The 21930-nt window shown below is 45.0% G+C and overlaps 2 protein-coding genes and 1 long non-coding RNA gene across 23 annotated transcripts in view; 2 read left to right on the top strand and 1 right to left on the bottom strand.

Annotated features, from left to right (window-relative positions):
- The first annotated feature begins 1293 nt into the window (after positions 1-1293).
- Positions 1294-9961, top strand: arpc5b (actin related protein 2/3 complex, subunit 5B). 2 transcript variants are annotated; one of them, XM_052463814.1, is made up of 4 exons: positions 1294-1557; positions 7250-7321; positions 7550-7726; positions 8451-9961. In XM_052463814.1, the coding sequence occupies exons 1-4, from the start codon at positions 1417-1419 to the stop codon at positions 8511-8513; spliced, it is 453 nt and encodes a 150-aa protein (XP_052319774.1). In that variant the 5' UTR covers positions 1294-1416; the 3' UTR covers positions 8514-9961. The 2 variants fall into 2 exon arrangements, with proteins under 2 accessions (XP_052319774.1, XP_052319768.1); XM_052463808.1 differs by having other exon boundaries at positions 8357-9961.
- A 105-nt stretch (positions 9962-10066) lies between these two features.
- On the top strand, positions 10067-12188 carry LOC118393979 (uncharacterized). Of its 20 annotated transcripts, none has more exons than XR_008065230.1 (5): positions 10067-10088; positions 10462-10509; positions 10620-10667; positions 10777-11387; positions 11711-12188. It is a non-coding gene; the product is annotated as an uncharacterized LOC118393979 (long non-coding RNA). The 20 variants fall into 20 exon arrangements; XR_008065229.1 differs by lacking the exon at positions 10462-10509 and adding an exon at positions 10238-10285; XR_008065232.1 differs by lacking the exon at positions 10620-10667 and adding an exon at positions 10238-10285.
- A 1139-nt stretch (positions 12189-13327) lies between these two features.
- Positions 13328-21930, bottom strand: part of hmcn1 (hemicentin 1) — a 253969-nt gene continuing 245366 nt past the window's right edge. Inside the window, exons 102-105 of the mRNA XM_052523937.1 lie at positions 18186-18527; positions 17808-17927; positions 17011-17137; positions 13328-14801 (exon numbers count right to left, since the gene is read on the bottom strand). Coding sequence (XP_052379897.1) covers positions 14435-14801; positions 17011-17137; positions 17808-17927; positions 18186-18527 — 956 coding nt within the window. The 3' untranslated portion in view covers positions 13328-14434. The remainder of the gene's footprint in view (positions 14802-17010; positions 17138-17807; positions 17928-18185; positions 18528-21930) is intronic.

The raw sequence follows: 21930 nt of genomic DNA, 5'->3' as shown, positions 1-21930 counted from the left end.
ATATATTATCACCTAATGTTGTGTTAGCTCTTTTTATCAACTTAAGTTCTTGTGAACATGACAAGTTTTGAACTTCTATTTGCTTTTTATGGCCTGTGGGCCTCATTGACCTGAGCTCATACAACTCGTTTTTGAGTTTTAAAAAACAATGTATGGATTATTTTGACTATAACAAATACTCAGATGAAACATATTGTGCTATTTATCACAGACTACTTTGTGTCAAAGTTAAACAAGGACTGTCTCCTCCTCATCAGTGTCATGATCAAAGATATGATCAAGAGCCTCACATACACTATAGCGTTTGGTCATTGTGCTGCCACAGAATGAATTGTGAGCATGGCCTCAAAAAAGCTTTATATACCAGAGATGCTAGAAAAGTTCTATATATTATTGAAACAATGTTGCAATTGTTTGTGAGAATGCCAACAGGTGTGGTGGTTCCTGTGGGGGAAAGATTCAATTGGGGAAAGGGATTGCCATGGAAGCCAAGAAGGGGAGTGGTGTGTGTGTGTTGTGTGCTCAAACACACACATGTGGGGGGGGGGGGGGTCTGGGAGAAGAAGTGTGTCCATCTGATGAATGGGCATGTGCCTGAACTCAATTTTATTCACTAATTGTAGTCTCACCCATTCATTTCTAATGACCGGTCATTTTTGACTGGGAAGACCACAGGTGTACAAAAGATAAATAAAACACCCAAAATGTAATGAAAATCATCTAAATGTATTTTGTGTGTTCAGATGCCCTGTGTGGACAAAGTCATGGAACCTTATGACAGAACCTTTTTCAGAGAGAAAACTTGTAAATCGGTCCAATTCAACCGGAACACAGCAAGAGGGTTAAGGATTACGAAAACTTCTATTCGATCAAATAAACTTCACGTAGCAAATAAGACATAATTTTTGTTGTTGACCAAATTCCACGCTCTCATTGACCTACATACAAAAACTGCTTGCTTGGTGGGCGAAACAACACAAAACGCCACCTGCTGGAGCGAGACAGATTTTCTGCCGAGTTGGTCCTCTCTCTTCCTCCCTTTTCTCTCTGATCCCATCCACATTAAGACTTCCGGTTTTCTGATTTTGCCTTTAAAATAAAAGTCCACGTTAAAACGTGAATATGTGTATGTGTATTTATTTGACGTTAGAACATGTTTTAAAAACCAAATGTCACTTAAATATGAACAAATATGAATCATTGTTAATGTTTGGACAATTATTTTTCATATATCATGAATAAATACAGGATATTGATACTTTTATTTAGAATATTGTCGTTTTTGTTGTTGCTGTCGAGACGCTGGTGAGAGGCAAGGAGAAGGAAAGAAGCCTCTCAAACTAGAGCTGTAAACGGCAGATTGTATCACTAAATGTCATTATTTTGTATCTGAAGAAGGGACGAAAACTTAGCACAATGTCGAAGAATACAATGTCTAATCGATTCAGGACAGTAGACGTTGACGAATACGACGAGAACAAATTTGTTGACGAGGAGGATGGAGGTGAAAATCAGCTGGGTCCTGACGAGGCAGAAGTGGACTCGCTAATCAGACAATATCCTTTTATCTAGCTAGCAAAGCAATGCTTTTTTTTGCTCATTTGGCCAGTGTATCTGCCGGTTCGTTTGCATGCATTTCTGCTGCTGTAATTATGGTGCCAAGCTAAGTGCCATCATGTCTCAACTGGCGAGGTGTGGTAATTAGGGTTGGTAGCTGGCTCGCGTGTTAGCTGTCGGACTCACTGAGATATAATAAGAACGGTCTGAATATATCAGGACTGCTTGATTGCTAGATGCTGAAAACTGGGATGACATTGTTGAGAATGGTTCTGCCTGTTTTGGAAACGATACGAATGACAAGTGCATGCTATTTCAAATGCACCAATTGATGTCAAACGTTATACTCGCCTTGGTTCAATTTGCCGGGAAGTGTGAATGTGCACAAGTCAGTAAACTCGCCGTTTCGTATGATTGAGGCTACTTATCTACAAGCATTGATAAGAATGATTACTGTGGTCAATATCAATTGAATTTCAGCTCAAGATAACCTAAGTACCCCAATGAAGAACCCCCACCCTGTCTGGTAGTCACATTCCAGGGATTGTTTTACAACTCCTCAGAAAAGGGATATAACTAGCCGTCGGTTCCTTTAGATTCCCTCATATACCCTTCAGAGTAAGTTTTACGCCATCTGAGGCGTGTGATAAACTTTGAATGGGGAAGTGGAGTTCAATGCCTTATAAGTCCGTAGCAGCCGGACGAATCTCTCTTGCAGAACTTCCTGTGTGAGTGTTGAGGACCCGGGTCCACAATGGGGCAAAAGGTCCCTCAGTTCAAACGTCCCTATCGTTACATAAAAAATAAATAAGTTAAAATGATTGAGTGATAGGTTGGGGCAAAACAAATGCCTCTGTGCTGTCAAATCATGCAGAATACAACAGGAGTAGACTTGTTATAATGAAATGCTTTACTTACGAGCCTATTCTCAACAGTGCAGAGTTAAAAAGTAAGACGCGTATTTGCTAAATAAATAGGAAATAGTAACAATAATGCTCTCAATGGTGCAGTTGTAGAACTTTTTGAGGATCTGAGTGCCCATGCACTTTTCAGCCACCTGAGGGGGAATAAGCATTGTTGTGACCTCTTCTCGACTGTGTTGGTGTGTTTGAACCACGATAGGTCCTTAGTGATGTGGACACCGAGGAACTTGAAACTCTCGACCTGCGCTATTACAGCCCCGTTGATGTGAATGGGGGTGTGTTTGGATCTCTGTTTCCTGTAGTTCACCATCAGCTCCTTTTTCTGCTGATGTTGAGGAATAGTTTTTTAAATATATTTTTTGCCCTTTTTTTTTTCTCCTCAATTTTGTGATATCCAATAGGTAGTTACAGTCTTGTACCATCGCTGCAACTTCCGTACGGACTCGGGAGAGGTTAAGGTCGAGAGCCATGAGTCCCCCGAAACACGACCCTGCCAAGCCGCACTGCTTCTTGACACACTTCACGCTTAACCCGGAAGCCAGCCGCACCAATGTGTTGGGTTGGAGGAATCACCGTACTACTGGCGACTAAAGTCAGCGTGCAGGCACCCGGCCCGACTAAGGAGTCACTGGAGCGAGATGGGACAAGGAAATCCCTGCCGGCCAAACCCTCCCCTAAGCCAGACAACACTGGGCCAATTGTGCGCCGCCTCATGTGTCTCCCGGACACGGACGGCTGTGTCACTACCCGGGTCTGTAGTGACACCTCAAGCACTGCGATGCATTGCCTTAGTCCGCTGCGCCACTCGGGAGGCCCGAGGGAGAGTTGTTGTGGATCTTTTGGAGTGGTATGCGCATTGGAGTAGGTCCAGTGTTTCTGGGATGTTGATGTGAGCCATGACCAGACTTTCAAAGCCTTTTATGGAAACAGATGTGAGTGCTATGGGGCTATAGTCATTTAGACTGGTTACCTTGGTGTTCTCAGGTGGTTTGCTTGAAACATGTAGGTATTACAGACTGGGTCTTTAGACAGGTTGAAAATGTCAGTGAAGACACTTGTCAGCGCATGCTCTGAGTACCCGTTCTGGTAATCTGTCTGGCCCTGCGACTTTGTGAATGTTAACCTGTTTAAAGGTCTTACAAACATCTGCTGTGGAGGGCGTTATCAAACATTCATCCGGAACAGCTGGTGCTCTCATGCCACGGTTCAGTGTTGCTTGCCTCAACGCGAGCATAGAAGGCGTTTAGCTCGTCTGGTAGGCTTGCGTCACTGGGCAGCTCTCAGCTGGGATTCCCTTTGTAATCCGTGATAGTTTGCAAACCCTGACACATCCGAGCCAGTCAAAACAAGAGGGGGGAAAAATGTCTCTCCGGTATTCATTCAGCTGGTAGTTTAAATTAAACAGGTCATTACAAAAATTTGAAGCCAAAAAAGGAGCAGAAGGATGAATCTTCACAGTGCATGGAACCTTTCAATTCAATATGTGGCCCTTAACATGCATCTCTACCCGGTCCAGCTCAACTAACAACAATATTCACATATTGTCATAATTGTGTAAATATAATGAGTTCAGGTATCATAACACGTGGGGGCTCCACAACTAGGGTTGGACTACAACTACAACTCGGGTAACTTTCATCAATCAAGAAGGGAATCAGAAGGAAATCTGAGAATCCTCCAACCTGAAATTTCTGGAAATCAGGTGAATTTTGGGAAATAATTTAGCAAAACATAGGCCCACAACTACCTCTAGGTCACGAGCCCAGTCCGCTTGTATTGATGCCTTGCCTGTTTGTCAGATGGCGTAGCGGGATTTCTTCTAAGCGTCCGGATTAGTATCCTTCTTGAAAGCGGCAGCTCTAACCTTTAGCTCAGTGCGGATGTTGCCTGTAATCTATGGTTTCTATTAATGAAACCGGTGACTGATGTGGTAAACTCTTCAATGCCATCAGATGAATTCTGTGTAACGAGGATCTTCTCATATTGATCTTGTCAGCACAATGGGCAGAGCAAGCCATGGTGTGTGTAGGGGGTTATGGAAAGCCACTGAGCGGATAGGTGTGTGTAGGGGGTTATGGAAAGCCACTGAGCGGATAGGTGTGTGTAGGGGGTTATGGAAAGCCACTGAGCGGATAGGTGTGTGTAGGGGGTTATGGAAAGCCACTGAGCGGATAGGTGTGTGTAGGGGGTTATGGAAAGCCACTGAGCGGATAGGTGTGTGTAGGGGGTTATGGAAAGCCACTGAGCGGATAGGTGTGTGTAGGGGGTTATGGAAAGCCACTGAGCGGATAGGTGTGATTCCTTTGGGTTTCCATAAAAAGCGGGGAAAACGCTTCTCATGTCTGTGGTAGGCTAAGTTAATAACGTCATACACCTCCACCTGTAATATTTGCTTTTGATTTATAAGTGCTGGCTCAAGTTCGGGAGAGAATGCTCTAGTCTGGGACGATATACCGGGGCATTTCAAAATATCAACTGTATGATTTTCAATACTATGCCACTGCTTATAACTATACGTTAAGTATAACTATAAGACATTTAAGATGTGTAAAATAAATGATGTCCAGTTCAGGGGTCCAGCTTTGTATTTAGTTCGCCCTATGGGCGCGTCTCTCCCCCCTGTGGGCGCGTCTCTCCCCCTGTGGGCACTCTCTCCCCTGTGGGCGCGTCTCTCCCCCTGTGGGCGCGTCTCTCTGTCGGCGCGTCTCTCCCCCTGTGGGCACGTCTCTCCCCCTGTCTCTCCCCTGTGGGCGCGTCTCTCCCCCCTGTGGGCGCGTCTCTCCCCCCTGTGGGCGCGTCTCTCCCCCTGTGGGCGCGTCTCTCCCCCCTGTGGGCGCGTCTCTCCCCCCTGTGGGCGCGTCTCTCCCCCCTGTGGGCGCGTCCCTCCCCCCTAGTGGGCGCGTCTCTCCCCCCCTGTGGGCGCGTCACCCTCCCCTGTGGGCGCGTCACTCTGCCCTGTGGGCGCGTCTCTCCCCCCTAGTGGGCGCGTCACTCTCCCCTGTGGGCACGTCTCTCCCCCCCTGTGGGCGCGTCTCTCTCCCCTGTGGGCGCGTCTCTCTCCCCTGTGGGCGCGTCTCTCCCCCCTGTGGGCGCGTCTCTCCCCCTGTGGGCTCGTCTCTCCCCCTGTGGGCGCGTCTCTCCCCCCTGTGGCTGCGTCTCTCCCCCCTGTGGGCGCGTCTCTCTCCCCTGTGGGCGCATCTCTCTCTGCAACGACTGTCTGCCGCGAGTTCTTGCGCAATATTTGTTTCATTGTGTCAATTGTTCGTCAGGTTTTATCAATTCCCCGTGAAATGTATATACATCAGTCAAGTCACTGTTAATCTCAACATATTCCCCCATTCATTTACAATGTTTGGTTATAGACATCATTCATTAAATATAATATACATTCATACCATTCTTATTCTCCAGGTGGAAACGTTTTTTTTGGAGAGCTCACAAACAGCGCAACACTTTAGGTTTATTTAATTGCATTTACCAGTTTACTGTCAATTTCTTTGTTTGGAGAGCATGTGTCTGGTTTCTCTGTCATGTTTAATGTTGTGTGAACGCGCACACTGCAGCGTGCATAGATATACCTGGCCTGCACGCCAAGAATAGGTGTGGCCAAATTGGTCTTTTGAATGCTGACAAGTCCAAACATTTTATATACACTACATGACCAAAAGTAAGAACAAATTCTTATTTACAATGACGGCCTACCCTGCCAAACCCGGACGACGCTGGGCCATTTATGCACCGCCCTATGGAACTCCCAATCACGGCCGGATGTGATACAGCCTGGATTCGAACCAGGGACTGTAGTAGCGCCTCGTGCCTTAGACCTCTGCATCCGTGTGTGTGTGTTAACTATTTAACTATTAGAATGCTTAAACGGCCGCTAAAATGTTAAATATCTGTATTGCTTTTTTTTGTCACGGAAAATATCGGTATCGGCCAAAAATGTCATATTGGTGCATCCCTAACCCTTATATTTCTACAATTACATAATTTAGCAGACACTGTTATCCAGCGAGTCTTACAGGAGCAATTAGGGGTAATTTCCTTGCTCAAGGGCACATCAACAGATCTTTCACATGTCGGCTCGGGATTCAAACCAGCAACCTTTCGGTTACTGGTCCAATGCGGTTAACCGCTAGGCTTCCTAAGCATTGTGAGACTTCTGTTAGATCAAATAACCCTCACGATTAAAAATAGCATTTTTTTTTTTTGTCTTGACCAAATTCGCCACTCTCTCATTGCCCCCATTCAAAAATCCTCACTTTCCTAATAATTAATGATCTGCTTAACGTGGACAGATTTTGGGCGGAGTAAACTCTCTCGCTTCGCCTCTTCCTCTCTGGTCTAGCCAGGGGTGTCTTCATTCAGACCAAGACCTCAGCAAACAGTTTTAAAACGCTTTGCAGCGGAAAGTGCAGACTCCGTTTACTCCAAACTGAAAAAGTTTTGCAACGAAAACTAGAGTTTCTATTGGACAAATTCATTCTGTTGGCTTCTGTTTGACTCCTTTTGGTTTCTAGTTAAATACACCCCAGATTGCTTGTCTGTTCAGTAGCTACATACACTGAGTTGTCAAGTGTCTGATTGGTAGTAAACTGTGACATTCAATGTATTGATGTGATTTGAATGTCCATGTATTGATATGATGTAATGATTCTATTTTCAAAGACAAGGTTAGGTTTGATTGGACAGACTGTTGTTCTAGGATGGTGTTATAATCCAGACTACCAGATATTGTCCACGTTGCCTCCTTAACCCCTCTCTGCACAGGGAACCTGATGGAGGCCTTGCAGGCAGTCCTGAAGAACCCACCAATCAACACCAAGAACCAGAACGTCAAGGTGAGTCGAGATAACTCAATGGAAAAAGACTTACAATGAGCTGATATGTGTCTGACTTCCATTTAGGCCTACATAAACGTTAGGCCCACCTAATGTATTTAGTAGAGACTTAGTCATAGGAACTATGAATGTAGGCTGTATCGTAGCTTCTTTTAACCTGTTGCTAAGTTGGGTTCCCTGGAGATTTCTTTCTGTAAGTAATAGGGGAACTTTATTGTGTTTTGTCAGGACTGTGCCGAGGGCCTTGTGTTGAAGGTGCTGAGTGCCTTTAAGAGCAGTGACGTAGACAAGGGAGTCCAGTCTCTGGATAAGAACGGAGTGGACCTGCTCATGAAGTACATCTACAAAGGCTTTGAGACGCCATCGGATAACAGCAGTGCCGTCCTGCTGCAGTGGCATGAAAAGGTACTGCCATCAACACACCATAGGTTTTACTGTCCTTGTGGGGACCAAACAATTGATTTCCATTGAAAGTCCTATTTTGCTTAACCTCTAACCCTAACTTCTAACCATAAACCCAACCACTAATCCTAACCTTAATTGTAAACCTAAACCCTAAGCCTAAAATAGCCTTTTTCCTTGTGGATACCAGTGAAGTAGCCCCACTTGTCTGAATGTTCCTTGCTTTACTATCCTTGTGAGGATAACAAAAAACACACACGTACATTGGACTTGATAAAAGTACTGCCATACATATACACACACACACACACACACACACACACACTAATTAGACTTGATAAAAGTACTGCCATAAACACACACACACACACACACACACACACACACACACACACACACACACACACACACACACACACTAATCAGACTTGATAAATGTACTGCCATACATACACACACACACACACACACACACACACTAATTAGACTTGACAAAAGTACTGACACACACACACACACACACACACACACACACACACACACACACACTAATTAGACTTGATAAACACAGTTGCGTATGATAACGTATGTAAGTTACATGATATCCCTTTATTTCCTTCCCCTCTGTCCCAGGCTCTATCTGCAGGTGGCCTGGGATGCATCGTTAGAACACTAACAGCCAGGAAGACTGTCTAACAGAGGAGGAGAGGAGCCATGTTCTACACAGGCTCTATCTGCAGGTGGCCTGGGATGCATCGTTAGAGTACTAACAGCCAGGAAGACTGTCTAACAGAGGAGGAGAGGAGTCATGTTCTTCACAACGACCATCTGGTGCACATTACAACACAAGGATGATATCCAGTAGATCACAGCGTGTCACAGAGTAGATCCCTCCTATCTGTCTCTGCTTGTTTTCAGATCTCACTTCCCTATCTCTCCCTACACAGACACACACACACACACACACTGATACAGCTGTTTCACACATGCACCCAAACACATAACACATGCCAAATTGGCATCGTTTTTAGTATTTTTACTCCATTCCTTTCCTTACCTAAACCCTCAAACACACACCAGCACAATGCTACAGAACTCTTCTTAGGTATGGCTTTGTTTTTCTCAGGAAAAATCTATTTTATAACAGTTATTTGTCTACCCTGCTACTCTTTTTTTGTTAAAGCTCTGATAGGCTGGTGTCTTTGTTAAAAAGCTGATCAGAAAATTCCTGATGGAACAAAAGCTTATAATTCCACAGAAAATCCCTAATTTGTCCTTCTGTGACCCGTGGGGGCAGAGGGAGGGAGGCTCCTGAAAAGCACAGCCACAGATGGAGCGGGGTAGATTAGCCAGCAGGGGTGGTCCAGCCATCATCCTGTCCTGCCTGCCCAAGTTAAGGATTAATACCCACGATGCATTACGGCCCCCTTTTACTACTAGCACCACTGTTATTAATCCTAGACTGTGTTCCTGTAAAAACACTACCCTACCACTTAGCTAATGTAAAGGGCATGCAGTCTAAGTGGTGTCCTAGTATGGGTTTAGTGAGCTCTATGCCTTTTCCACAGTGTTCTCTCACTCACTGAATCATGTACAGGGCATTATCATGTCAGACTTTGTTGTAATATTGTTTAGTAAGGGATGCATTTGTAGTGCTTCCAGGACATAAGAATAGTTTCACGAAGTTGCAAACGTTCAATAAATTCCCTGGTTTTCCACAAATCGTGTTTGAAGGATTACGGATTTATTCCATCTTGATTCCAGGAATCCTCCAACCGGTAAAACTAGGGAATTTATTTAAGTGTTCCAGAATTTTCCAACCCTACACCTATGATTATTAGTATTTTGACGAACAGAATTTGCCTTGGATGTATTCTTTGCTCTGTCGGGCCACATTCCCTCACCAGTATATGGTGCATGCTATATCACTGCTAGTCAATCATGGTGTACCTTTCTTGATGTATTTTTTTATTTAACTAGGCGAGTCAGTTAAACAAATTCTCATTTACAATGACAGCCTAGGAACAGTGGGTTAACTGCCTTGTTCAGGGGCAGAACGACAGATTTTTACAGGCCCAACGCTCTAACCACTAGGCTTCCTGCCACCCCCACATTTAACCTGTGTTTGTTAAAGTGTCATGGTTTTTCTATTGTGATTTGTGAATGGAACTTTGGGTCTCTTCCTGATAATTGATCAGTATTTTTTAAAAGCCATCAGTTTACAAAACATTAAAAACACCTTCCGTGTTGAAAGCGTTGCACAGGGATGCTGGCCCATGTTGACTCTACAGCGTTCCACAGGGATGCTGGCCCAGAACAGCCTCAGGGATGCTGGGCCATGTTGTCAGGTCAGGGACTCTACAACGTGTTGAAAGCGTTCCACAGGGATGCTGGCCCATGTTGCCTACAATGTTCCACAGGGATGCTGGCCCATGTTGACTCAAGGTGTTGAAGGGAGCCATGTTGACTCTACAAGGTGTTGAAAGGGATGCTGGCCCATGTTGACTCTACAAGGTGTTGAAAGCGTTGCACAGGGATGCTGGCCCATGTTGACTCTACAAGGTGTTGTTCCAAGGGAGCCCATGTTCCACAGCGTTGCACAGGGATGCTGGCCCATGTTGACAAGGTGTTCTACAGGGATGGTGTTGAAAGTGTTCCACAGGGATGCTGGCCCATGTTGACTCTACAAGGTGTTGAAAGTGTTCCACAGGGATGCTGGCCCATGTTGACTCTACAAGGTGTTGAAAGCGTTCCACAGGGATGCTGGCCCATGTTGACTCTACAAGGTGTTGAAAGCGTTCCACAGGGATGCTGGCCCATGTTGACTCTACAGGGATGCTGGTGTTGACTCTACAAGGTGTTGCACAGGGATGCTGGCCCATGTTGACTCTACAAGGTGTTGAAAGCGTTCCACAGGGATGCTGGCCCATGTTGACTCTACAAGGTGTTGAAAGTGTTCCACAGGGATGCTGGCCCAGGGATGGTTGACTCTACAAGGTGTTGAAAGCGTTCCACAGGGATGCTGGCCCATGTTGTTGACTCTACTCTACAAGGTGTTGAAAGTGTTCCACAGGGATGCTGGCCCATGTTGACTCTACAAGGTGTTGAAAGCGTTCCACAGGGATGCTGGCCCATGTTGTCTCCAATGCTTCCCACAGTTGTGTCAAGTTGTCTGGATGTCCTTTGGGTGGTGGACTGTTCTTGATGAACACGGGAAACTGTTGTTCATGAAAAACCCAGCAGCGTTGCAGTTCCTGATACAAACCGGTGCGCCTGGCACCTACTACCATACCCTGTTCAAATGCATTTAATATTTTGTTTTGCTCATTCACCCTCTGAATGGCACACATACACAGTCCGTGTCTCAAGGCTTAAAAGTCATTTTAACCTGGCTCCTCCCCTTCACTGATGAGTGAAGGTGATTTAACATGTGACTACATTAAGGGATCATAGCTTTCACCTGGTCAGTCTGTCATGGAAAGAGCAGGTGTTCATAATGTTTTGTACCCTCAGTGCGCTTACATTTATTTTGTATAAGACCCAAGTATTTGGAATATGAACCCAGGAAATGTGTTTGGTTGAAATACAAGCATGCATTAGGTAGGACAGTATTTTGTGGTGCATTAGGTAGGACAGTATTTTGTGGTGCACAACCATGCATTAGGTAGGACAGTATTTTGTGGTGCACAACCATGCATAGCAGTATTTTTTCACCATGGTAGGACAGTAGCACAACCATGCATTGTCAGTATGGAAAGGAGCAGGTGTGCACAACCATGCATTAGGTAGGACAGTATTTTGTTTAGGTGTACAACCATGCATTAGTGCAGTATTTTGTACATTTATTTTTGTGCACAACCATGCATTAAGTAGGACAGTATTTTTGGCACAAATATTGAACCAGTAGTGCACAAAATTAGGTAGGACAGTATTTTTGCACAACCATGCATTAGGTGAAGTATTTTGTGGTGCACAACCATGCATTAGGTAGGACAGTATTTTGTGGTGCACAACCATGCATTAGGTAGGACAGTATTTTGTGGTGCATTAGGTAGGACAGTATTTTGTGGTGCACAACCATGCATTAGGTAGGACAGTATTTTGTGGTGCATTAGGTAGGACAGTATTTTGTGGTGCACAACCATGCATTAGGTAGGACAGTATTTTGTGGTGCACAACCATGCATTAGGTAGGACAGTATTTTGTGGTGCACAACCATGCATTAGGTAGGACAGTATTTTGTGGTGCACAACCATGCATTAGGTAGGACAGTATTTTGTGGTGCACAACCAAACACTTCCCCTGGGTTTTGTGTCATGCATTGTGAGCAGCCCCTGATCTCTGTCTGTCTGCTTTATCTGCCTTTACTGGTAGATCACATCTGTTGCCAAAGTAGCTGATTGCTTTCCTGAAAGTGGTCTGTTTTGAACTGAAACGGCTACTGACATCCATGTTCTGAGCAGCCCTTGGCAGGTGTTTAGATTGTTCAGTTGACATGGGTTATCAGGACTTGCAGATAATGGTGGAATATGTACTATATCATGTTTTTCACGATTGATGACATAAATTAACCCTGTTTTTAATATATTGAGATGAAATTATGGCTTTTGCTCATTCTTGCTCTAAAAAAATGTCAAGTTTCATGGACTAAAACTGTGTAATTGATGAGAAGTAAAAATTGTCCGTACGTTTTTATTTTTGATTTTATGTTCTAATTATTTTTCTATTATTTACGTTGAAATCCGTGTCTTCTGTTCATTCCTCCCAAGGCCTTATTGTTTGAGGATCACTATCTGTTTTATCTCTATATGTGAGTCACAAATGGCAGCCTATTCCTTATAACCATGCACTGCTTTTGATCATAGCCCTATGGGCCCAGGTCAAAGTAGTGCACTATATAGGGAATAGGGTGCCATTTGATGCAACCTGTCTCTGTAAAGTACAAGAAGGTCAAACAATTCATTATTGATCCACAAAGCCTCTTAACATTGGAGAGAACAGGATTCTATTTAAGGTATCTGGCCAATAAATAGATGTTTACTTCCATCCGAGGGGAACATTTACATTTAAGTCATTTAGCAGACGCTCTTGTCCAGAGCGACTTACAAACTCGCTATTCTGCATTCAAGGTCCCCATAATAAATAATTTATGGGGAAACCACATTTTGATTAATAATGACAATTTTTTAAAAATATGTGTGTTTTTTTTCTTGTTTTAATAATCTCATCAGTGGTGATACATTAGTAGCTGTTTTTATAATTATAATATATGATAATAATAATAATAATATATGCCATTTAGCAGACGCTTTTATCCAAAGCGACTTACAGTCATGTGTGCATACATTCTACGTATGGGTGGTCCCGGGGATCGAACCCACTACCCTGGCGTTACAAGCGCCATGCTCTACCAACTGAGCTACAGAAGTTGAAATGTTAAAATGCTCAATTGCAAAAAAAAAATCAAAGGAACATATCAAACTGGTATACAAACTGCCTTACTCCATGTTTGTGATTAAATCATATGAAAACAGAAGTTCGGAGTTATTTACTGGTGAAAAGTCCTCTTGTGGTACAGCAGATAACTAGTCACAGAAACACCTCTTATCATGATTGTATATCTTTTATTTTTTATAAAAATGTAATACAGTAAAATACAGTATAGAAATACATTACAAGAAAAATCCAACACTTCTATACAAATCCTAAAAATAGAATACATCTTGGTAACTGACGAAGGAGGAAGTGGTTAAAAGAATCCTATGAACCTTTAATGTTGTGATTGTATTGACTGTAATGAAGTAATGACCACTACTGTTCCTATCGGACACACAGGTAATGGAGTGTGTTGTGTACTCTGGGGATGAGGAAGAGGGGTGATTACCTGAGGTGGGCAAGAGTTTGACCAAAGAGATGTGATACAATGGTGCAATGTCGATCTAAGTCTGACTGATACACAGTCAAACTCCTCTTGCCAACAAGTCTCTACAGGCACCATTTCAGACCAATCAAATGATTTGCTCTGTTCTCCGGTCTGATGTCACAACATTTTGCGACCAACCAGCCAAAGAGTTACGCAAAGGAGGGAACTGACCCTTTTTTTGGTATTCAAGCACTTCCCAATAAGTTAATAGGTAGATGTAAATAAAGGCTCGCTAATGTTTCTTGTCTCTACCACTTTAAGCCTGAGGAGAGGAGGAGGGGAGGAAGACTACATTCTGGACCAACGGTGGACTCATCATGGGACCTGGAGAAGCAGTCTGGGTCATCTGTAAAGATCACAACACCTTGTGGATGGGAGAGGGCAGTGTAAAGTACAAGAGGGTCAAACAATTCATTATAGTTCCACAAAGCCCCTTAACATTGGAGAGAACAGGATTCTACTTAAGGTATCTGGCCAATAAATAGATGTTTACTTCCATCCGAGGGGAACTCGCTATTCTGTAAACTCTTTGGTGTGCACCAGGGATGAGTGTTGAGTCATCTCTTAATTTGCCTCCTGGGATTGCAGTGCTGTTCTCCTGTCCCACCTTAGTAGTTCTCATATATGAACAGTCTTTTTCTACTAGTTCCCATTTACTTATGTGGCAGCTTTACCAACCAACCACACACACACACACATACATACATCCACACACATGCTTGTTCGCAGTGGTGCTGCATACAGAGGTCGCAACCTTTTCAGTGCCCCACCCTCCCTTTAAAGTGCTCTCAGTAGGGATAGGCGGAGACGGCGATGTAGACGATGAAGGTGGTCTGGTACTCGATGCCTCCGTCAGCGCTGTAGGACAGGGAGCGAACCTTCATCCTGAAGGTGTGGGGCTCTCGGAGGGCCCTGGTTGTGAACAGCACCCCTTTCAGGTTCTCGTCTCGCAGGGCGAAGGGTAACGTCACGTCCTCGTCCACCACCAGGAAGGAGGTACGGGGGTGCACCACGCCGTCCTGCGTGTACGCCACCAGCCGGATCAGGTCCTGATTGGCCGCAATGCCAAAGGGGAGGGACAGCAGCTTGTACTCCAGTGCGTAAGGGCTTAGTGCACACTCCAGGTCGTTGGGAGGGCATTTCTTCAGACAGAACCTACAACACAGAACACACAACATGGACATTTCGCTACGGTATTCTGTACTTAGGGCTCTATTCAATCAGATCCACTTTAGCCAACATCCGCATAGCGTTGGAGCCGTCAAATGCACAAGCGGCTACTGGAATTATACCTAAAGGGGACATTGCCATTGGCTGCACGGAGTCACATTAACAGAAATCTAATGCAGTCTGTTTACAAGTTTGAACACCGGAATGTGAGATGTAATCTACACCTTGATAAGGCTGATAGAAATCCTCAATTTCGCTTAATGATTTTCAATTTGAGCAACATTATTTCTATATAGGCTACACCTTCTCATTCTGAACTTCTAACGTGAGTGGGACGGGTGTGGCTTTGTGACAATGATCACAAGAGCAACTGCTTGCCAATTTTACAGCTCCAACACAGCTCCACCTCCGACACGGCCAAAACATCAGCTATGCGGGTGTCGTCTATCCCCGGTGAACGCTTGATCTGATTGAGCCTAGGTCTTAAGTGTATATACTGCATGATTCTTCAGACAAAATGCAACAAATGTATAGTAAAAAAAGTGCTGGGGAAAGTACCGGTATGCAGGTGTGTGTTAGTAGTTGTGTGTATGACAGCATTCGGAAAGTATTCAGACCCCTCAAATTTTTTCCACAATTTGTTATGATTCAGCCTTATTCTAAAATGGATTTAATAAATAAAACAATCCTCATCACGCAACAGACAATACCCTATAATGACAAAATGAAAACAGGTTTTTAGATTTTTTTTTGCAAATTCATAAAGACAAAGAAACTGAAATACCTTATTTACATAAGTATTCAGACCCTTTGTTATGGGACTTGAAATTGAGCTCTGGTGCACCCTGTTTCCATTGATCATCCTGAGATGTTTCTAAAACTTGATTAGAACCTGTGGTGAATTCAATTGATTGGACATGATTTGGAAAGGAAAACACCTGTCGATATAAGTTCCAACAGTTGACAGTGCATGTCAGAGCAAAAAGCAAGCCATGAGGTCGAAGGAATTGTCAGTAGAGCTCCGAAACAGGATTGTGTCGATGCACAGATCTGGCGAAGGGTACCCAAACATTTCTGCTGCATTGAAGGTCCCCAAGAACACACTGGCCTCCATCATTCTTAAATGGAATAAGTTTGGAACCACCAAGACCCTCCATTGAGCTGGCCGCCCGGCCAAACTGAGCAATCGGGAGAAAGGCCTTGGTCAGGGAGGTGACCAAGAACCCGATGGTCAATCTGACAGAGCTCCAGAGTTCCTCTGTGGCGATGGTAGAACTTTCCAGAAGGACAACCATCTCTGCAGCACTCCACCAATCAGGCCTTTATGGTAGTGTGGCCAGACGGAAGCCAGTCCTCAGTAAAAGGTACATGACAGCCCGCTTGAAGTTTGCAAAAAGGCACTTAAAGACTCTCAGACCATGAGAAACAAGATTCTCTGGTCTGATTAAACCAATATTGAACTCTTTGGCCAGAATGCCAAGTGTCATGTCTGGAGGAAACCTGGCACCATCCTTACGGTGAAGCATGGTGGTAGAAGCATAATGCTGTGGGGATGTTTTTCAGCGGCAGAGACTGGGAGACTAGTCAGGATCAAGGGAAAGATGAACGGAGCAAAGTACAGAGAGATTCTTGATGAAAACCTGCACCAGAGTACTCAGGACTGGGGTGAAGGTTCACCTTCCAACAGGACAACAACCCTAAGCACACAGCCAAGACAACGCAGGAGTGGCTTCAGGACAAGTCTCTGAATGTCCTTGAGTGGCCCAGCCAGAATCTGGACTTGAACCCGATCAAACATCTCTGTAGAGACCTGAAAATAGTTGTGCAACGACGCTCCCCATCCAACCTGACAGAGCTTGATGGGATCTCCAGAGAAGAATGGGAGAAACTCCACAAATACAGGTGTGCCAAGCATGTAGAGTCATAGCCAGGGAAACTCAAGGCTGTAATTGCTGACAAAGGTGCTTCAACAAAGTACTGAGTAAACGGTCTGAATACTTATGTAAATGTATTATTTCTGTTTTTTATTTTTAATAACTGTGCCAACATTTGTGTGTAGATTGATGAGGGGGGGGAAAACAATGTAATCAATTTTAAAAGAAGGCTGTAACATAATAAAATGTGGAAAAAGTCAAGGGGTCGGAATACTCCGAATACACATAAGAGTGTGAGTCAATGTGTGTTTACTGTTTACCCTGTTGCTGGGTCTCTCTGGTAGTTAGGTGGGCAGGGTGTATCGATACACTGGTAACTTCCTCTCATGTTAAAGCACATCCTGTTGGTCCCACACTGGACATTCTGCTCCAGACACTCATCTATATCTGCGCTCACAATACAGGAGTTAGTTATACCAATACATAACACCACAATACAGGAGTTAGTTATACCAATACATAACACCACAATACAGGAGTTAGTTATACCAATACATAACACCACAAAACAGGAGTTAGTTATACCAATACATAACACCACAATACAGGAGTTAGTTATACCAATATATAACACCACAATACAGGAGTTAGTTATACCAATACATAACACCACAATACAGGAGTTAGTTATACCAATACATAACACCACAATACAGGAGTTAGTTATACCAATACATAACACCACAATACAGGAGTTAGTTATACCAATACATAACACCACAATACAGGAGTTAGTTATACCAATACATAACACCACAATACAGGAGTTAGTTATACCAATACATAACACCACAATACAGGAGTTAGTTATACCAATACATAACACCACAATACAGGAGTTAGTTATACCAATACATAACACATGATGCAGTTATTGAGTGTACTGTACCTGCAACTTTTACACAGATACATTTTCCTCATCAAATTATTTCATTGAATGTATTTCCTTATAGTAGAATACAGGGATGCTCTCTGAGTGATGACGAATGGATAGATATATCAATAACATGACTAACTGATTCATCGATTGACTGACAGGTAGAGGCGTTCTGCTCACCTTGGCAGGTCTTGCCATTGGTCATGAGGCGGTAGCCGGCTGGACACTGACACCTATGGCTCCCTGGAGTGTTCATACACTCATGCTGGCACGTGTCCCTCACCTCACACTCGTTGATGTCTACACACACACACACACACACACACACACACACACACACACACACACACACACACACACACACACACACACACACACACACACACACACACACACACACACACACAGGAAACATTTATCAGTTGAAACATGTTATAAAGGTGTTTTAGAAAACAAGGGGAAGCAAACCCCAGGTAGCACAGCCATGCAGCCAGACCCTCCTCCTCTCCTTTCAAACTCCTCCCCCTCTGCCTGTCCCCCTGCCTCCTCCATAGTTACCTAGGCAACTGCCACCCCTGGCCTCGTACCCCTGCGGACAGGCCAGGGCCTCCCTGCGTCTACGCTGCCTATAGCGCCCCCCTGTGGCAGCGTAGGAGGGGTAGCTCTGAGAGGCCAGGCTGTGGTACTGGCGCTGGAAGGCGCTCCGCTCAGGGGAGTCCTGGGAGGAGCTGTAGCCGTATGAGAAGCTCTGGTAGCTGGGAGGCAGCTTCTCCAGCCCCGCGCAGGACTTTCCATCCCCAAGCAGGTGGAGCCCTGGCGGGCACACACACTTGAAGCTGCCGGGGGTGTTGAGGCACTGGTGCGCGCAGGGCTGGGGCGCATGCTCACACTCATTACTGTCTGGTGATGTCACAGCACCACAGAGAGAGGGGGGAGGGAAGAGAGAGAGGGGGCAGGAGGGAAAGAGAGGAGGGAAGAGTGAGAGTGGGCAGGGGGGAGGAGAGAAGGAAGGGAAGGGAAAGAGAGAGGAGGTAGTAGGGAAGAGAGAGATGGGGGAGGAGGGAAGAGAGAGAGGGAAGAGAGAGAGGAGGGAGGGGGAGGAGGAAGAGAGAGAGAGAGGAGAGGAAGGAGGGGGAAGAGAGAGAGGAGGGAGGGGGAGGGAAGAGAGAGAGAGGAGAGGAGGGAGGGGGGAGAGAGGAGAGAGGGGGAGGGAGGGGGAAGAGGGAGAGAGGAGGGAAGGGGGAGGAGGGAAGAGAGAGAGGAGGGAGGGGTGGAGGGAAGAGAGAGAGGAGGGAGGAGGGAGAGAGAGGAGAGAGAGAGGAGGGGAAGAGAGAGAGAGAGGAGGGGGGGAGGAGGGAAGAGAGAGAGGAGAGGAGGGAGGGGGAAGAGAGAGAGGAGGAAGGAGGGAAGAGAGAGGAGGGAGGAGGGAAGAGAGAGAGGAGAGGAGGAGGGAAGAGAGAGAGGAGGGAGGGGGGAAGAGAGAGAGGAGATGAGGAGGGAAGAGAGAGGAGGGAGGAGGGAAGAGAGAGAGGAGAGGAGGAGGGAAGAGAGAGAGGAGGGAGGAGGAAGGAAAGAGAGAGGAGGAGGGAAGAGAGAGAGGAGGGAGGAGGGAAGAGAGAGAGGAGAGGAGGAGGGAAGAGAGAGGAGGGAGGAGGGAAGGAAGAAAACAAGCAAGAGTAAAAGTTTAGTAAAGAGGGGGATATGGAGCAGGGGAAACATACAGATAGACAGAGGATAAGGCAATTAAGGAAGAAGCAGATGAAGTGGGAGAATAAAGTGGTGTGAGGAAGACAAGAGGATGAGAAAGGAAGAGATGGAAAACAATCACCCCAACGTACAGGAATAATCACCCCAACGTACAGGAATAATCACCCCAACGTACAGGAATAATCACCCCAACGTACAGGAACAATCACCCCAACGTACAGGAATAATCACCCCAACGTACAGGAATAATCACCCCAACGTACAGGAATAATCACCCCAACGTACAGGAATAATCACCCCAACGTACAGGAATAATCACCCCAACGTACAGGAATAATCACCCCAACGTACAGGAATAATCACCCCAACGTACAGGAATAATCACCCCAACGTACAGGAATAATCACCCCAACGTACAGGAATAATCACCCCAACGTACAGGAATAAGGAATAACCCCAACGAATAATCACCCCAACGTACAGGAATAATCACCCCAACGTACAGGAATAATCACCCCAACGTACAGGAACAATCACCCCAACGTACAGGAACAATCACCCCAACGTACAGGAACAATCACCCCAACGTACAGGAATAATCACCCCAACGTACAGGAACAATCACCCCAACGTACAGGAACAATCACCCCAACGTACAGGAACAATCACCCCAACGTACAGGAACAATTACCCCAACGTACAGGAACAATCACCCCAACGTTTGACAATACATATCATCAAGGCATAAGTGTATTCATCTAAAAAGTGTCTTTTAACTTTTTATTTATGTTCTATTTGACCCCCTTTTTCGATCTTGTCTCATTGCTGCAACTCCCCAACGGGCTCGGGAGGTGAAGTCATACGTCCTCCGAAGCATGACTCGCCAAACCATGCTTCTTAATAACACCTGTCTACTTAAACCAGAAGCCACCAATGTGTTGGAGGAAACACCTTTCAACTGACGACCAAGGTCAGCCTGGCCCGCCACAAGGAGTCACTAGAGCACGATGAGCCAAGTAAAGCCCCCCCGACCAAGCCCTCCCCGATCCCTGACGACGCTGGGCAAAGCCCTCCCCGATCTCTGACGACGCTGGGCCAATTGTGCGCAGCCCTATGGGACTCCTGATCACGGCCGGTTGTAATACAGCACGGGATCGAACCCGGGTCTGTAGTGACTCCTCTAGCACTGCGATGCAGTTCTTTAGACCACTGCACCACTCGGGAGGCCCGCCTTTGAACTTTTTCAATGAGAGAATGAATACATTACATCTCACACCAAACAAGAATGCTTGAATTAAATCAAATCCATGGGCTCTATTCAATCTCTGTAGCGTTACAGATTGTGCTATAGAAATGTTAAGGTAATTTCCTTTTGAGCCGATATCTGCAGCGTTTACCATGAAGCAGTCTCTGCTAACGTGGGAACAATGCCTTTAAATTCCAACCATGCTGTAACACGGAACTTGCGCAACACGGATTGGATAGAGACCTACATCTGTATATACAGTGCCTTGCGAAAGTATTCGGCCCCCTTGAACTTTGTGACCTTTTGCCACATTTCAGGCTTCAAACATAAAGATATAAAACTATTTTTTTGTGAAGAATCAACAACAAGTGGGACACAATCATGAAGTGGAATGACATTTATTGGATATTTCAAACTTTTTTAACAAATCAAAAACTGAAAAATTGGGCGTGCAAAATTATTCAGCCCCCTAAAGTTAATACTTTGTAGCGCCACCTTTTGCTGCGATTACAGCTGTAAGTCGCTTAGGGTATGTCTCTATCAGTTTTGCACATCGAGAGACTGAAATTTTTTCCCATTCCTCCTTGCAAAACAGCTCGAGCTCAGTGAGGTTGGATGGAGAGCATTTGTGAACAGCAGTTTTCAGTTCTTTCCACAGATTCTCGATTGGATTCAGGTCTGGACTTTGACTTGGCCATTCTAACACCTGGATATGTTTATTTTTGAACCATTCCATTGTAGATTTTGCTTTATGTTTTGGATCATTGTCTTGTTGGAAGACAAATCTCCGTCCCAGTCTCAGGTCTTTTGCAGACTCCATCAGGTTTTCTTCCAGAATGGTCCTGTATTTGGCTCCATCCATCTTCCCATCAATTTTAACCATCTTCCCTGTCCCTGCTGAAGAAAAGCAGGCCCAAAGCATGATGCTGCCACCACCATGTTTGACAGTGGGGATGGTGTGTTCAGGGTGATGTGCTGTGTTGCTTTTACGCCAAACATAACGTTTTGCATTGTTGCCAAAAAGTTCAATTTTGGTTTCATCTGACCAGAGCACCTTCTTCCACATGTTTGGTGTGTCTCCCAGGTGGCTTGTGGCAAACTTTAAACGACACTTTTTATGGATATCTTTAAGAAATGGCTTTCTTCTTGCCACTCTTCCATAAAGGCCAGATTTGTGCAATATACGACTGATTGTTGTCCTATGGACAGAGTCTCCCACCTCAGCTGTAGATCTCTGCAGTTCATCCAGAGTGATCATGGGCCTCTTGGCTGCATCTCTGATCAGTCTTCTCCTTGTATGAGCTGAAAGTTTAGAGGGACTGCCAGGTCTTGGTAGATTTGCAGTGGTCT

This window comes from Oncorhynchus keta, chromosome 1 (assembly GCF_023373465.1).
Source record: "Oncorhynchus keta strain PuntledgeMale-10-30-2019 chromosome 1, Oket_V2, whole genome shotgun sequence".
NCBI classification, from domain to species: domain Eukaryota; kingdom Metazoa; phylum Chordata; class Actinopteri; order Salmoniformes; family Salmonidae; genus Oncorhynchus; species Oncorhynchus keta.
The sequence above is the reverse complement of the archived record's forward strand: the minus strand, read 5'-3'. Positions and strand labels throughout refer to the sequence as shown.

Excerpts from the sequence above, each read along its gene's own strand:
- arpc5b (XM_052463814.1), top strand. The coding sequence starts at position 1,417 with ATGTCGAAGAATACAATGTCTAATCGATTCAGGACAGTAGACGTTGAC. Across the intron at positions 1,558-7,249 it reads TGGACTCGCTAATCAGACAA|GGGAACCTGATGGAGGCCTT; the intron begins TATCCTTTTATC and ends CCTCTCTGCACA. Across the intron at positions 7,322-7,549 it reads CCAAGAACCAGAACGTCAAG|GACTGTGCCGAGGGCCTTGT; the intron begins GTGAGTCGAGAT and ends GTGTTTTGTCAG.